The sequence below is a fragment of the Vipera ursinii genome, assembly GCF_947247035.1.
Source record: "Vipera ursinii genome assembly, chromosome: 14".
Lineage (NCBI taxonomy): Eukaryota > Metazoa > Chordata > Lepidosauria > Squamata > Viperidae > Vipera > Vipera ursinii.
In genome coordinates this window covers 4,835,570-4,853,526 of record NC_139527.1, presented here as the reverse complement: position 1 = coordinate 4,853,526, position 17,957 = coordinate 4,835,570, and the positions used below count along the sequence as shown (strand labels likewise).

At 42.7% G+C, this 17,957-nt stretch overlaps 3 protein-coding genes across 6 annotated transcripts in view; all 3 read right to left on the bottom strand.

Moving 5' to 3' along the window:
- LOC310646847 (immunoglobulin lambda-1 light chain-like) overlaps positions 1–1,908 on the bottom strand; it is a 47,765-nt gene extending 45,857 nt beyond the window's left edge. Inside the window, exon 1 of the mRNA XM_083373606.1 lies at positions 1,851–1,908. Coding sequence (XP_083229732.1) covers positions 1,851–1,896 — 46 coding nt within the window. The 5' untranslated portion in view covers positions 1,897–1,908. The remainder of the gene's footprint in view (positions 1–1,850) is intronic.
- Positions 1–17,957, bottom strand: part of LOC310646846 (immunoglobulin lambda-1 light chain-like) — a 129,012-nt gene that overhangs the window by 66,241 nt on the left and 44,814 nt on the right. The gene's annotated exons all lie outside the window — the stretch shown is intronic.
- Positions 14,013–17,502, bottom strand: LOC310646716 (vacuolar protein sorting-associated protein 29-like; the record flags this gene model as incomplete). Its single annotated transcript, XM_083373380.1, has 4 exons — positions 14,013–14,130; positions 15,296–15,531; positions 16,154–16,345; positions 17,497–17,502. 4 exons carry the CDS (start codon positions 17,500–17,502, stop codon positions 14,013–14,015), a joined length of 552 nt encoding a protein of 183 aa, XP_083229506.1.

The following is a 17,957-nucleotide window of genomic DNA, read 5'->3' as shown; positions in this document are numbered from 1 at the left end:
GTCCCTCAACCTCCTCCACACAACACCTCAGATGTCACGAAGTGATTCTTTTTCCTTTCTTGACTTCTGCATGAGGGATTTTGCAGCTGTTAAAATTGCTCAGTCTGTTGCACAAAGGAGAGTTTCAAGAGTGTTGGCACAAGGTTTGGTTTGGGGCATTTCTAGGAGGGTGGCACCACCTGCTGTCAAGTCCTGCAACCATAACTGGAGCACCCCTTCTTTCATTCGAGATAAGTTTCAGAGTAAGGGACCCTAGCCTCAAATTTCTTCAAGGTTTCCACTCAGAGCAAAGCCGGTTCCTTCAACGTCCTCCAGACTTGGTTGGGTTGAGTCATCTCGATGTTGAGAGAAGATTACGCGATCATGAATGAGAGAAAAATAGGGGAGAAAAGCACATAACTTTCCCATGACTTTGGCGATGATCCACAGTTGGAACTCTCTTGCCTTCGAATTGGGATAATTGAATTCAAAGTCACTAATTGGCGTGAGGAGACTTCCTTAAGAAACCATTGTTCTTGGATGTTTCTGGATGTGTGAAAGAGGAGAGAGGCGTGGGGAAGGGAAGGGCAGACTGATATCTGTGCAAGAGGAAAGTTCATCTTAGGACATCTTAATTTAAAAATCTGTTTCTCGCACTTGTTTTTTTTTAACTGCAAAACATCAACATCAAAGGGAATGAACTTACTGGATTATTAAACAAGCGAGAGCTGTAATGTCTGTGGAGATATATATATATATATATATATATATATATATATATATATATATATATATATATATATATATATATGCAAATTATTCAAGTTGCTAATAAAGAATTTTGGGAGGCTGAGATGGCCATTTCGAACTCTTTATGTTCTCATCAGTCAGTCATACCCTTTATCTGAGATTCGAACCTGGGCTCAGATAAAGGGTATGACTGACTGATGAGAACATAAAGAGTTCCAAATGGCCATCTCAGCCTCCCAAAATTCTTTATTAGCAACTTGAATAATTTGCACAAATAATGAGCTGTCATAGTTGACTATATCCTGTGGATAAGCCTTGAAGATAGGCCAAAACAGGAATGAAAGAGTTAATTAGCAAGGTGCTTTCAAAAAGCCTTGACAAATACTTATCATATATATATATTCACTTATCATATATATATATATATATATTCACATCTGTTTACACGGGTCGTTTTATTCTTGTGACCAAAAGAGTGAAGATTTTTTTTCCTTGTGTTTATTAGTTGGATATTTCTTCCAGAAGATGGTTCTCTGAGTCCATCTCTACCTAGAATAGATGGCCAGCAACGTTCTTTCATTAGATCAAAGAAGGACCAAAGTAACCTTTGAGCAACTTTCTGCTCTGTGAAGAAGCTTTTTATCGCAGTTCCCCATTAGATTGTATCACTGTGGAACACATTGTTATACCACATGGAACAGTAATAATCAGCCTCGTCTTCAGGCTGAAGGTTGGTGATGGTTAAGTAGCCGTTGTTGCCTGAACGGGTTCCCGTGAATCGATTTGTGAACCCTGGTCCTCTGTAGATATAGCCATCAAAGTGCACAAAGCGAGGAGCTTCTCCAGATCTTTGTTGAAACCAAACAATGGCGTGCGGATTGCTGCTGATGGCACAGGAGAGTTTAACTGTTCCTCCTGGAGATCCAGACTGGGAGGCAGGCTGAGTCAAGGTGGGCTGTGAATTGATGCCTTTAGAAAGTGAGGGGGAAATGGAAACAATGAAGACTTGTTAGATTATCTGGGCTTCCAAAATTCCCAGAACCATCATTTGGATGGATGTTATTGGATTTTATATTATGTTTTTATTGGACAATTTAAGAAGAGGTCCTCCACATACTTACATGAGAAATAAGTCAGAAGTGAAAGGGAAAGCATTGCCCAGGCCATGGTGCTTTCCTTCAAAAAAATCTCCCTTTCCAAAAACCAAAGAACGTCTACTTGGGATCCTTCTACCTTCTTACTTAAGCCCTCCTAGAACTGGGAGAAAGGTCCATGCAAATATAGGCCCACCTGATTGGCTCTCCTTGATTTAATCAGCCGCCCTCTTAAAAGTCCAGCCAATCTGGTCAAGTAGATTGGTCAGTTTGTGGAAGAGACCTTTGCATTGAGGGAAGTCTTAAGAAGATGCCTTTATTTAGGTTTTTGGCCATAATGCGGGACCTCAATTTCTATCAGATTGCCTTGGACACCCTGTTTGCTCTGCCGCACAAGGGCAGCGAAAGGTGTCTCTGTTGAAACTGTCCTGCTGTAATTGTATTTTGATTGTAAAAAGCATCCCTTGTCTTTCTATACTTACTTCCTCAGAATAATACCACAGATGTCTCAAGCTCTTTATACCATCTAATTCTCTTTCCTTTCTTGAGATCTGCATGAAGTGTTTTGCTGGTGAAATTGCTCAGTCGGTTGCACAGAGGAGAGTTTCAGAAGTGGGGGCACAAGGTTAGGTTTGGTGCATTTCTAAGAAGGGGGCACCATCTGCTGTGCCCATAAATGGGGGAGACCTCCTCCCATTCGAAACGTATTTCAGATCAAGTTTTCCCCAGCCCCAAATTTATTCAACGTTCCCTTTTTCCCCTCTCAGAGCAAGTCAGTTTCTTTAATCTCCTTCACACTTGGTTGAGTTGGGTCACCCGAGTGTCCAGAGAAGATCATGGAATCTTCAGTGGTAGAAACATTATTCCTTTTCTCTCCTGGAGTTCATTGCCAAGTGGAGAAGATTCTTTCCAAACTTTCTGGTTTGGAACAGCAACGAAACAGGACTGGTGCAACGTGTAGTTGGAAAGGAAAGGGAAGGAAAGGAAAGGAAAGGAAAGGGGAGGGGAGGGAAGGGGAGGGAAGGGAAGGGAAGGGAAGGAAAGGAAAGGAAGGGAAGGGAAGGGAAGGGAAGGGAAGCAAGGACCTTCCGGAGACCTGCAATGATGAACATTAATCTTGGAATGTTCTTGATTAAACAATTGACTTCTCCCAATTCTTTTTATATTGCTCACCGGCTAAGCATAACTGTTCAACTGAAAAATGCCAAGCTAGAGAATGGCATCAATGGTTTACTGAAAAAAAAGTGAGAGGTATGAAGGAGGTAGGCCTATATCACGTTTACAGTTATTGTTTTAATGCTGAGAGGGGAAAAAATGTGGGCTGTTTTGTCTTGTCTTCCTTCAGATCAAACTGATTATGGATTCTGCAAAATGGATCCTTGGCTCGATCTCTTCCTGAAAGAGATGGCCTGTGGTGCACTTTCAGTAGACCAGAGAAAGACCAACGCAACCTTTGAACAACTCCCTGCTCTGCGAAGGAAGGAAGGTTTTTGTCGCAGTTCCCCATTAGATTGTCTCACTGTGGAACACGCCACCACTGCTATACCACATGAGACAGTAATAATCAGCCTCGTCTTCAGGTTGAAGGCTGGTGATGGTTAAGTAGCCATTGTTGCCTGATCGGGTTCCCGTGAATCTGTCTGGGATCCCTGGTCCCCTGTTGCAAGCATCACAGTGCACAAAGCGAGGAGCTTCTCCAGATCTTTGTTGAATCCAACCAATGTAGTTTGGATTGCTGCTGATGCCACAAGAGAGTTTCACTGTTCCTCCTAGAGACCCAGACTGGGACACGGGCTGAGTCAAGGTGGGCTGCGAAGTGACGCCTTTACAAAGTGGGGGAAAAAGAGGAAATAAGGAAGATTTATTAGATTATCTGGGCTTCCATAAAAATCCCAGAACCATCATTTGGATAGACGTTATTAGATTTTATATTATGTTTTTATTGGACAGTTTAAGAAGAGGTCCTCCACATACTTACAGGAGACATAAGTCAGAAGTGAAAGGGAAAGCAGTGTCCAGGCCATGTTGCTTTCCTTTAGGAGATCTCCCTTTCCAAAAACCAAAGAACGTCTACTTGGGATTCTATTATCTTCTTAAATAAGTCCTCCTAGAACTGAAGAAAGGTCCATGCAAATATAGACCCACCCGATTGGCTCTCCTTGGTTTTGTAAGCCACCCCGTTATCAGACTAGCCAATCTGGTCGAAGCAGTTTGTTCAATTAATGGGAAAGACCTTTGCATAGGATGAAGTCTTAAGAAGATGTCTTTATTTAGGTTTTTGGTCATAATGTGGGACCTCAGCTTCTTTCAGATTGCCTTGGACACCCTGTTTGCTCTTCCACACAAGGGCAGCGAAAGGTGTCTCTGTTGAAACTGTCTTGCTGTAATTCTGTTTTGGTTGTAAAAAGCATCCCTTGTCTTCCTATACTTACTCCCTCAGAATAATACCACAGATGTCTCAAGCTCTTCATGCCATCTAATTCACTTTCCTTTCACAGCTGGTGAAATTGCTCAGTCGGTTGCACAGAGGAGAGTTTCAGGAGTGGGGGCACAAGGTTTCTAAGAAGGTGGCACCCCCTGCTGTTGTATCCTGTGACTGTATGTCCTGGTTCCGACAGATGAAATTCTTCAAAGGACTTTGAGGCATTGTTTACCTTAAAGAATCTTTATTTGAGTAGCACAGCATCGGCGCTAACACATTCGAAGCCAAAAACTGGATTCCCCTCCCCTGAGGACATAGTTCAAAGCACAATTCCCTCCTCCAATTAACAGTCATAAATCACGTTCCCCAATTAGTTTGAAATGCCGGCTTCCCCTCCAGTTCTCCAGCCGGCCAATTCTTATCATCTCTTATTTCAATAACCTTGGTTCTCACGCTAGGTTCAGTACTGTTATGTCTAGCTAAACACTCATGCACATTCCTCCCCCCAGTTTCGTCTAACTCTAACTCTAAGGGTAAAACAAAAGAAGAAAATGGTTGCATCTCCATCTGTTGTCAAAGCAAAAACATCCGATGTTAGCAGCGTTGACACCGTACCTAGGGGACACCTCCTCCCATTTCAAATATATTTCAGAGAAAGTTCTCCCCAGCCCCAAATTTGTTCAAAATTCCCTCTTTCCCTCTCAGAATAAATCAGGTTCTTTAATCTCCTTCACACTTGCTTGAGTTGGGTCACCTGGGTCTCCAGAGAAGATCGTGCAACCAGGAGTGGTAGAAATATAGGGGAGGAAGCTAAGTAAACTTTCTGTGGCTTTGGCGATGTTCCATGACTGGAACTCCCTTGTCTTTTTCCTGGAATTGGAATGTCAGACTTCTGAGTCATCCTGTGTGCTATGGAGACTTCTTTAACACAGTAGTGTGTCGAAGTTTGGGTTGTGATGCATGAAGAACTTGTCCTCCAGGGAGGTTTATGTTCAGGCTCCTCTCTGAGGTTCTTCACTGTGTCTGTTATCACCGCAATAATATTCTCCTTCATCGTTTGCCTGCACGTTGTTGATGTTTAAGAAAGCAATTTTCTTGGGGGTGTTTGTAGAAGCAGAGAAATGACCTCTAGCATCTGGGCCAAATCTCGTCTCTCTGGAGGTTGCATTATAATATAGGACAAATCTGGGTCTTTCTCCTTCCTTTTGCTGGTACCATGCGAAGAAAACAAAGTAGAAGCCGTTGGTAATATTGCAGGAGAGTTTTACTGGTTCTCCTGGAGATGCAGAGAGGGCAGGCTCCTGACGCAAACTGTACTTGTACATGATACCTAGAAGTAGAATATCAAGATTAAGACGCTTTCAAAGATGGGAAGCTGAAGCAAACAGGATGGCACAGAATCAGAAAACAGCCAAGGTGGGTGTTTGATTTCACCTGGAGATTAAAAGAAGAATAGTAGCAGCAAAGTCCACACCATGGTGGAGAAAATGAAGGGGAGGAAGGTCCAACTTGGTTGTGATCCAAAGCTAGAGGACTTTGGTGCCCCACCCCCTTTCCTGATTCCTTCTTAAGCTCTGTCCCACAAGCTCATGCCTCATTGGCCAAAAGGGGTGAAGGAAAGATTACTTAATGAAACCTCAAGAGATTCACTCTTGGATCAGCAAAAACAACAATATCCAGGGATTCATCCTGGAGCTTCTTGATTAAACAATTGACTTCTCCCAATTCTTTTTATATTGCTCCCCGGCTAAGCATAACTGTTCAACTGAAAAATGCCAAGCTAGAGAATGGCATTAATGGTTTACTGAAAAAAAAGTGAGAGGTATGAAGGAGACCATGTGCTCAGGGGAGGGGACCAGAGAAAGACCAACGCAACCTTTGAACAACTCCCTGCTCTGCGAAGGAAGGAGGTTTTTGTCGCAGTTCCCCATTAGATTGTCTCACTGTGGAACACGCCACCACTGCTATACCACATGAGACAGTAATAATCGGCTTCGTCTTCAGGCTGAACGTTGGTGATGGTTAAGTAGCCGTTGTTGCCTGATCGGGTTCCCGTGAATCGGTCTGGGATCCCTGGTCCTCTGCTGCTGCAGCCATCACAGTGCACAAAGCGAGGAGCTTCTCCAGATCTTTGTTGAATCCAACCAATGTAGTATGGATTGCTGCTGATGCCACAGGAGAGTTTCACTGTTCCTCCTGGAGACCCAGACTGGGAGACGGGCTGAGTCAAGGTGGGCTGTGAAGTGACGCCTTTACAAAGTGGGGGGAAAAGAAGAAATAATGAAGACTTATTAGATTATCTGGGCTTCCATAAAAATCCCAGAACCATCATTTGGATGGACTTTATTAGATTTTATATTATGTTTTTATTGGACAATTTAAGAAGAGGTCCTCCACATACTTACAGGAGACATAAGTCAGAAGTGAAAGGAAAAGCATTGCCCAGGCCATGTTGCTTTCCTTCAAAAAGTCCCCTTTTCGTAAAACCAAAGAATATCTACTTGGGATCCTTCGACCTTCTTACTTAAATCCTCCTAGAATGGAAGAAAAGTCCATGCAAATATAGATTATCTGATTGGTTTTCCTTGAATTGATGAGCCACACCCTTATTAGACTAACCAATCTTTTTTGACCAATGAGTGGAGAAGACATTTGCATAAAGGCAATGCTTAAGAGGATGCTTTTCTTGGAGTTTTCTGTCAGAATGTGGGGAAGTTCGGAGAAAGGCCTATAGAAGAATGAAGTTGGGTTGGGGAATTGAACAGGGCTGGTTCTTCCAGGAAATAAATTGACGAGACCTAAATTCTTCATTAGTCTCCTCATCTTCAATAGCTACGTGAACATCAAATGTGCAATAACCAGGGCTGTGTGAATAGACAGCCTCTGGTCTGTCTTCTTGGCTTTGATGATTAACCCCATAGCATAGTCACTATTTGAAGCTTCTGAGTTCATGTGCAATTATTTATTTTTATTTATTTTTATTACATTTATATACCGCCCTTTCCCGGAGGACTCAGGGCGGTTTACAGGGTAATTAAAAACCAAAAATACAAAAGTTAAAAACCAGTTTAAAAAAGATTAAATTTATCCCTGTACAAATAAAACCCCAATTAAAATAAATTAATCCTCAGCCTGGGCCAGAGAGCTCGAAGAGCCAGGTCTTCAGGCCCCGGCGGAATGAACGGAGGTCGGGGGCAGTCCTCAGCTCCACGGGCAGCTGGTTCCAAAGGGCAGGCGCCCCCACTGAGAAGGCCCTGTCCCTGGGTGTTACCCGCCGGCAATCTCTTACCGGTGGGACCCTGAGAAGACCCTCCCTGTGGGAGCGCACTGGACGAAGGGAAGTTGATGCTGGCAGCAGGTGTTCCCTCAAATACCCCAGACCCAAGCCATGTAGGGCTTTATGACCAGCACTTTGAATTACTGGATTCAAATCCATTCAGATAACATTTGTCCATGCGCACCTACCTTTTTAGTGGCCAAGGATTCATATAGCTCACTCCATCGTAATGTCAGCAAAGTGATGATTTAAACCTGATCAAGGCTGTAAACAAGATCTTCCCTAGCTGGAAGTAAGAGGTACACAGATAAATTTGGCCAAGTGTAAAATGAAAAGGAAATTCATTTCCTGCATCCATGAAAAAGAAAGAACGGGAGTCTCAAATGCGCTTTTTCAAAAGGCAACTGCACTATGTTTTGTTTTTTCCTTGAGGAAGACGTTGATCTTCTCATCGAAGATGCTTCTTCGGTTGTGACCACCATGACCTGGATGACTGAGAAATTCCATAGAAAGAATGGGAGATACTTTAGAATCTGAATTTTTGGCCTACAGAACAGGAACGCAGGCGCTGGTGAGAATTGGTGAGAAGTTTTAGTCATTAGCCCATAAATCATGACGATGTTGGTGATGAAGAAGATAGCAAAGGTAGTATCAATAGTGATAGGAGCCTTGGGTGCAATCCTGAAACATCTGGCGCATGACCTGAACACCAGTGACATTGATCAAAATCCCCACCAGAGAAGGCAATGGCAAAAGCCCTTCTGAAATCTTGGAAAGAAAACTGCAGGGACCTGTCCAGGCTATTGCCAGGAGGCAACACTGACTTGAACACACACACACACACACACACACACACACACACAGACCATTCAGATACCTGAATGTCAAAGCAAGACAACCGCATTTCCATCTAGCAAGGTGTGCAAACTCAACGTGTGTGATCAATTTCTGGATGAGTGGGTCATCTGAGCCTAGAGCAGGGGTGTCAAACTCAATTTCATTGAGGGCCGCATCAGCATTGCGGTTGTCCTCAAGGGGCCGGGTGGGTGTGGCCAGGGTGAGTGTGGCCTACTGGGTGGGCGTGGCCAGCTCTACATCGTTCGCATCAAGGGTGCCTATGGGGGCCTGGGCAGGAGTGGGACAGATCTGAGGGTCTCTGGCAGAAGGAGGGTCTCTGGGCCAGGGCCAAGGCAGTGGGGGCCGTTCCCTCACTGTTTCCAGGATGGCTTCGCGGGCCACATGAAACCACTTCATGGGCCGGATCTGGCCCCCGGGCCTTGTGTTTGATGTGTCTGGCCTAGAGAATTAGATGGAGAAGCAAGAGCATGCGCCGTTTTGGTTTACAGACTTAGTTTATTCTTTTAAAAATATCCAACATAGGCGATAAAGCAAAGTGAGATGCATGGACATGGTTGACCCACGTGAGAGTCATATGCATAATAGACTGGAGATTTTTTTAATTTAGTTCTAGCATCTAGAGAAGTTAAGCTATTAAATTTTTCCCAGTGTAGCAAAATGAACCAAGATCCCCCCCTTGTGTCTAAAGATCAAATAATCACAAAATGTTAGCATGATCTTTCCCCCTCTCTCTTTAAAAAAGAGGAATTCTTATTTTAAAATGTATTAAATAAATCAAATTTGTGTCATTCAAGGAGTCTTGGCCCTTTTATTCTGAATCACAGTAAGTCCCTCTCAGTTGAGCTGGAAGTCTATGAAATTCCAAAACTAACAATACACCACAAAACCTTTCACAGACGTAAATTGTTAGGTTTTATCATGATAGCAAAGCACAGATTGGCCTCAAAAAGATCTTCTCAGTGGCATTTCCACCGTGCCATTCCGTGTTTGCTTGAACTGCCGTCTGCCTCTGGTGAAAGAACTTTACTTCCAGGTAAATAACCATAGAGCTGCTCCCTTGGCATTTTAGAAAATGTACTTTCCTCCCGTGAATTCCAAAGTTACAAATTGTTAATGGAGAATGAAGAGCATCTAATATTTTGCAAACATCTCTTTCTTCTTCAAGTTGAGAACAGCTTCAACTTCAATTCCTCGCTTGACTGCATGGATGAATCTTATGCAAAACCGTAGCTTCCTCCACAATAATATGTTGCTTCATCTTCAGGCTGGACGTTGGTGATGATCAAATAATGTGTGTTGTCTGATTTGAAGCCAGAGAACCGATTTGGGATCCCGTGACCTCTGGAGTAATTGGGAGTCAACACAAGCCGTGGTGCCTGCCCTGCTCTCTGTTGATACCACGAGACGGCATATTCTTCATACCCAGTCATCACATCACAGGCAAGTTTTATTTTCTTCCCAAGAGCTGCAGATTGGAAAGGCAGTTGAATCAATCCAGCCTGAGAAACAACACCTGGAATATATGAATGTTAAGCTGTGATGTAAACAACAAGCAAGCAAACAGAGAATCCGACACACTCACAAGCTGACTCTTTTGAGAAACAACCGCAAAACTCCACCCTGATTCCTGAATAGGACCCACAAAAATCTAATCCAGGACCTACCGAAGAGAAAACCACTTACGCTAACAGTGGCAGGACCAGTGCTGTATATAAACAAGGAGCAAACGCCACACTTACTAGCACTGAAGACGTTACCTAGTTGGGTAAGGAAATGTCAGCAGGCAAATAACGAAGCTCGGAGAGCACCAAGGACTCCATAATCTCATCTAAATAAATCCCAGAGGAGTCCCACAATGTATATTTATCTCTTACCTGTCCAGTAATTGAGAAATAGAAGGCAAAGCAAAATCTGCTCCATGTTCAATTCTCAAAGAGGAAGGCACCTTTTTTGAAAAAGACACCAATATGGAAGCTTTCCTTCCTTAAATTAAATCCGGAGTTACAGAATAACACTTTTATGCAAATCTGTCCTGTACTCATAAGGTCTCAGGGGGGTAGGTGACATCACTGCAGAAACAAAGACCAAACGTGTGTGTGTGTGTGTGTTTGTGTGTGTGTGTGTGTGTCTTCAAGTCAGTCTCCAAGGTTGCCTGGACTAGTCCTTGCCCATTTCTAGACAACATTTTCAGAAATGATTTGTCCTTGCTTTCTTCTTCCTAGGCTGAGTAAAAAAAAAAAGGTTTTCTTACTCAGGTTTTCAAGAAAAGATTGGACAAACAAGTTTCCCGCCTTGGGTAGGAGGGTTGGACTAGAAGACCTCCATGGTCTCTTCCAGCCCTATGTAATTTTACGCATCTTTCTCACTGCAACTACAGCTACGAGTGCAGTCTTCTCCACCTCGCCCTTTTAGAAAAGAGTAATGCAGTACCCATCCTTCACTAGGAACCCAGGAGGCAGCGAGTTCTAGTCCTTATCTCAGTCCTAAACCCAGATCTCGGGTCAGCCCTCCTTTCCCAACCCTAGGAAGAATGAGGCAAAGTACTTCTGAAGTACTTGGGCCATCGCTGAGGATTCTGGGGGCGTTTAGCAAAGGAGAAGGCTAGGTCTCAATAACTAGCGATTGTGGTTTGGTGTTGTGCCTTCGGTTTGCCTTTTGGATCTTTTTCAGTGCCACTCACAAATCACCGACCTGAACATCCCTTGAAACCATGAGCTAACAAGTCATAAAGGAGTTTGGTCTTTCCCCTGAATGCTCCAGCCATTCCTCTCAAGATAATAATCTATCGCGTTTGGCTGAAAATGGGAAGGCCATCTCCTGTGCTAACTTTATATTTACATTCCTTGCAATCATCTAGTTGTGAACAGGCAGACTCACGGAGGACGCGAAGGAGCAGATGACTGCAAGGAATATAAATCCTTCCATTCCCCACCATCCAGTCAGAACGGAAGAAGCTTCCTGGATGAGAAGCGAAACATCTTCAAGGAAAAAAAACAACAAAAAACAAAGACAGTCCAGTCGCCTCTTGAAAAAGCATCCTTGGCTTTGTGTGCATGTGAAAAAAAGAGCAAATGTGTATTGTAACCAGCAAAACACTGCTGTTATGTCCAATTCACTGGGTCTCTATGTATTGCAAAGAACCAGATGTGCTTCATTGTTTGGTTGGAAATGATTTCAGGGTGGCTCTTGAGCTGGGCTGTGAGCCACCATAAGCTGAACCTGGGAGCACATGAAAATCCACTGATTTCTGCCTTTGTTATAAAAAGTCTTGGTCAGGCCTCAAATGCAGCTTTCTAAGGACTCGTACATCTCTCTGAAGAGAGGAGGTATTTTTTCTCACTTCCTCATCAGGATGTGCCAATGTGCAACGAGCTGGCACTGCTGTGCCACATTGCGCAGTAATAATCAGCTTCATCTTTGGCCTGAATTCCAGTGATGGTTAAATAACCAATGGATCCCGAGACAGAAGCCGTGAACCGATCCGGGATCCCGTCACCTCTGCTTCCACCAGAACGGTGCACATAGCGGGGAACCTGTCCAGATCTCTGTTGGTACCAAGCAATAGTATTCACGGTTCCACTCACAGTACAGGATATTTTGGCCGTTTGTCCCAGAGAGACGGACGTAGAGGTTGGCTGGATCCATGCTGGCTGTGAATTGACCCCTTGAAGAAGAGAATGCAACACACATATTTGACCCATTTTCGAGACTTGCAGAATATACCAAACCGTCAGATATTTTGCAGTGCTGTCTTGGGTGCACTAGACCTTTGCTTTCGTGGAGAATGAAAAAGGATCACGGTGATATTTTCTGTTCTCCAAAGTAGTAGAGCTACACCCCGTTTTTATAACCAATGCTCAATCTGTGTGCCTGCTTACCTGAGTAGTAATTTAGAAAGCCAACGAGAAAGATTAACCAGATCATGGTAGGTTATCTACAGCAGCAAATTTAGACAGCTGGGGAAAAAAAAATGACGCTTATTGCTGTGGAATCTTTCTTTTCCTGCTCTCTTAAATCTTCTCAAAATGCATCAGTGACAGCCATGCAAATGTTTAGGGTATTGTTGACTTTGTTTGCCAGACGTGACACCTTCTTAGCACAAACAAATGACCAGAGGAGAAATTTGCATAAGCAAGATTTGTGTAAATATCGAAGAGAGGAAAACCTTGGTGCATGGCAAAAAACAGAACCAGGATTGCAATTACCTCTCTAGCCAAAATCAGAAAGGTCCATGCAGTAGAATCACAAGTTCAATTGTGCTTCCCAAGAAGAGGTTCCAAGCATCCCCCAAAAAATATTCAAATTAGTGATTTTTTTTTACTATCAGGTGTGATTTGATGAAGGTTTCTAGTCTCAAAAACTGGTCAGTTCTGAAATTATCCCCTTTTTTATGCACCAGGAGGATAAAAATACATGTGGATAATAATAATAATAATAATAATAATAATAATAATAATAATAATAATAATAATAATAATAATAATAATAATAATAATAATGGGACGGGGTGGGATTTTTATAAATGGACTTCAATTTTTAATCTGTATTAATTTATTATGGGCATTGTTTAATCATGTTTTAATAATTTTTAATTTTTGTATCTAGTTTTTATGTATTGCCCTGTTCACCGCCCTGAGTCCTCCGGGAGAAGGGCGGTATATAAATTAAATTAATAAATTAATAAATAATAATAATAATAATAATAATAATAATAATAATAATAATAATAAGAAGAAGAAGAAGAAGAAGAAGAAGAAGTTGGAAGGGACCTTGGAGGTCATCTAGTCCAACCCCCGTGCACAGGCAGGAAAGCCTATACCATTTCAGACAAATGGCTGGCTAGTCTCTTCTTAAAAACTTCCAGTGTTGGAGCATTCACAGCTTCTGCAGGCAGGTTGTTCCACTGGTTAATTGTCCTCACTGTCAGGAAGTTTCTCCTTAATTCCAGCTTGCTTCTCTCCTTGACTAGTTTCCATCCGTTGCTTCTTGTCCTGCCTTCGGGCGCTTTGGATTTGGTTAGCTTTATTTTTTAATTGGAAATGAAAGACTCTCATAGAGGAATTGGCAATTTAAATGGAAACTTGTTGATCCCAAAACTTTCCTTAGCTTTTTTCACAGATCCTGGTTGGTTTGGAAGTCCTACAACGCCATCAGCCTTTATTGGCTCCTTGGTCATTTACTACCCAACTACCCTTTCCTCGTAACCCTTACATTAAGACATTCTGGTTTATTCACAAAGGCAAAGCATTCCTTTGTCTGTGAAAGTCTAGCCATTGTCCATTCCAATTCTTGCATTTCAGAAATGACACCTTCTCAAGCTATGCATGTAAGAAAGAACTTTATTCAAACACAGAAACTCGGACATTCGATGCACACAAACAAACTTTGCTGTCTTTTTCAGCCACTATAACAGACCTTTTTGACAATTTCAAATTTTCTGAGGTTAATATATTGAAAAAGGTTTTGTTTTTTTTAACATTCGGATTGCTCTCTAAATTCAGGGCAAATAACCTCAAGCAGCTTGAAGAAACAAAGATGTACAGGTGCAGCACTCCAGTAAATCACCACAATGGACTTAAAGATGTGCTAAACTTTCTAGCTGAAATAGACATCCAAGGAAAATCTTTTCGTTTCAGGTTTTCTTGTATTCAATCCTTTCTACTTTCACCTCATCCCCAATGAGTTGATATACATAAGTAACCACCATGGAAGACTGAACATCCATCAGAACAAATGAAGGAATTATATCCCTGGAAAGAAGAAATATATGTAGTTGAAATAGGAAGCAGTTTCTCCAAAATTTGCAGTATTCCTTCATTTAAAAGAAAGCAGTCTTAATAAAACAAGGTTTGAACTTCTATCAAACACATTAGGATAAACTGTAACACAGTCTATTGTTTCTGGATTAATAGCTGGCTAAAAACAGTGCATTTGTTCAGGATTTATTTCTTTAGGTTGAGCATCTACATGGATGCACAAGGGTAGTTTAAATAAAGCATCAGCAAATATGTACATATAAGGTATGTGGACAAGACAATATAGGAGATAAAATAATTAAGACAAAACAACAGTAAAATCACCATAATATGAAGCTGTAGAATTTCAATGGGATGGATGTTATAATTTGAAATCTAAGGAAGCTAACCATCTAACTGCTTCTGATGTGGCAGAGATTAAATCTTGCTAGGATTTATTGAAATCTTCTATGATATATAATTATTAATTATATGCTCATTATATTGATCACTATAAATCATGTTGTTTTCCAACTGCAATCGCCTAGAGAAAAAAGGTGGGAGATATGTTGGCAGAAAAAAAACTAGTAGATTTACTGGAAGTGAACATGCTTCGTGTTTAACTCATAAACACAATGACGGCAGAATTAAGTCATCCTATGGTCTAAAGGACAATTTCCCAACCTGATTGTTACAGGTTCCCACAGTATTTCTTCAGAAGATGGACAATTTCCACGTTCTTCCTTTGTTCTATTTTAGGAAAAAAATGCACTTTTCACTGGAGGTTTTCAAGAAGAGATTGGACACCGATTTGTCCGGAATTGTATAGGGTCTCCTCAGTGATGGGATTCAAATAGGTGAACAAGTGGTTCTCTGTGTGGATGCCGCTTCTGGAAGTCCATTCTGGGCCTGGGCAACAAAAAAGTAGCTACCGGTTCTGCCGAAGTGGTGCGAACCGGCTGAATCCCACCACTGGGTCTCCTGCTTGAGTAAGCTGTTGGACTAGAGGTCTTCAAAGATCTCTTCCAACACTGTTATTCTAGGTTCTACTTCACCTTACTTGGGTCATCTCCAGTGTTTTCCACTTGATGGCCATGCCTGATCATCCACCCAACAACCAGGAATGAAAGGAAAAAAAATGATCTCCAGAAATAAATCCCTTGAACTGTGTAGTTCTCACCTTTCCAGAGCATTGTAGGCCCCTGTGGCTGAACCAGGATTGATGTAGAACTTCTTCTCATGTTCTACTGCCTCAAACTTGTGAGTGTGTCCAGATATTAAGATGTCCACATCCAGCTGCCTCTGCAGGATCGCCAAGCTGGCCAGATCCCCCCAAGGTATAATCTGATGGCCATGGATCAGACCGATTCTGAACTGTCCAACGGTGACGATTTTCTGCTGGGGGTAACTCATGCCCTGCAGAAACCCATGTCAGTCATTAGCCAATGCAGGGCTCAATAAAAGTAATCCCTGCTCTCTAAGCTTGCTGGTTTTCTTGCAGCTGTTTTATTGCACAAACTATGTGACATCATCAGGACTAGCCCTAGTTTGGGTCATGAAACATCTGCAAGAAAGCCAACAAGCTCAGAGAGTACCAAGGACCCCTAGTGTCAAGTCTGAGCTACAAATATTCTCCTTTATTAGATAATCCTTGATTTAACTACCATTCATTTAGAGACTGTTCGAAGCGGCAACTGGGCTGAAAAAAGTGAGCTACAACTGATTCCTCACGGTTACAATGTTCACATCATTCTCCCCCACAGTGACATGGATGAAGTGTCCACTTCCTCTTAGGAATGGCAGATTTTAGTTCAACACCCTCATGCTACAGTACGTTTAAGGCTGAGGAACATTATAGCATTGGAAACCACCACAATATCAGTAGAACGTCCAGAACATGGCAGGAAGACGTGCTCCTTAGTCAACACAGGAACGTCCAGTAGAAGGAATGGATGGTCCTCAATTGCTAAACCAGAATCAGATTGGAGAATGTGGCTGATTCTGGTTTAGCAATTGAGGACCATCCATGAGGACCTACCTCATCAAAGTCTCCTCTAACAATGTGGATGTCTCCGGCCAGCGTCCTCAAATAATCATAGCTCTCCTTGGTGCAAAGATTCCCAGTGCAAAGGATATGCTGGATCTTTCCTGGAACTAGCAACTTTTTGAACTTGGCTGGAAGGCTGCTACATCGGTGTGGGATGTGAAAGTCTCCTATCACCAGCACCAGCTGAAGAAGAAAGCAGGTAAAGAAACACAGTGGAGAATACACTGCAACATTCAGCAGTCATTGTTCAGTTCATGCCAAACGTAATCCACTTCCCAATTCATTTTCTCTGACTGAGGAGGACAAAAGAAACATGCTAAAGAAGTTGTATTATAACAACACTAAAACATACAAAGGGTTGCGGGAATTGAGTATGCCCAGTTTAATGGAAAAGAGGACTAGGAGTGACACGATAGCAGGATTCCAATATTCGAGGGGCTGCCACGAAGAAAAAGGGATCAACTTTTTTTTTCAGAGCACCTGAAGGAAGGACAAGAAGCAAAGGATGGAAACTCATCAAGGAGAGAAGCAATCCAGAAATAAGGAGACAGTGAGGACAATTAATCAGTGGAACAACTTGTCTCCAGAAGTTGTGGGTGCTCCAACATGGGAAGTTTTTAAGAAGAGATTGGACTGAAATGGTATACGCTGGTGGTGGTGAACCTATAACATGCGTGCCACAGATGGCATGCAGAGCCCTCTCTGTTGACAGGCGCGCCGTCGCCCCAGTTCTAGGTCTTCAGCTGCATTTTACAAAACCTTTTCGTTTTAGGCCTCCACCAAATAATTGGCGATGTCCATTTTGCTCTCTGAGTTCCTGGTGACCTAACCCTAACCCTAACTGCAATTTTCCTCCAATGGGATTTTCCCATGTATTTTTACAAGGAAACATAGATAGGGCAGCCTAGAAAAGTAAGTGCCCTCCTAACCATACCCAAGCACTCTGAGTTTGTTGGCAATGTCCATTTTGCTGTATGAGTTCACGGTGACGTAACCCTAACCCTAAGTTGAATTTGCCTCCAATGGGATTTTCCCATGTATTTTACCAGGAAACATAGATAAAGCAGGCTAGAATCGTAAGTTCCCTCCTAACCATACCCAAGCAATCCGAGTTTGTTGGCAATGTCCCTTTTGCTGTATGAGTTCATGGTGACCTAACCCTAACCCTAAGTGGAATTTTCCTCCAATGGGATTTTCCCACGTATTTTACCAGGAAACATACATAGGGCAGCCTAGAAAAGTAAGTGCCCTCCTAACCATACCCAAGCACTCCGAGTTGGTTGGCGATTTCCATTTTGCTGTATGAGTTCATGGTGACCTAACCCTAACCCTACATCCATGGTGGCTAACCTATGGGACGCATGCCACAGGTGGCATGCAGAGCACTCTCTGTGGGCAGGCGTGCTGTTGCCCCAGTCCTACGCCTTCAGCTGGCTTTTATAAAACCTTTTCGCTTTAGGCCTCCGCCGCCGTGTGCAAAAAACAAAATGTTCAATCAATCAATTTCAACTTCTTGCGGGGGGGAAAAATGTGGGAATTGATTGAACTTTTCAGTCCCACCCAGTCTGCTGTTACCACTGCAGCCACACCCACCAAATGGGCCATGCCCACCTGGCACCCAATGATACATAAGTGGGTTTTGAGTCGCAGTTTTGGCACTCGGTCTCTAAAAGGTTCGCCATCATTGTTGTAGCATTTCCTGCCTGAGCAGGGGGTTGGACTAGAAGACCTCCAAGGTCCCTTCCAACTCTGTTATTCTATTCTATTGTTGGTTGCAGGAGAAGAATAAAGCAGA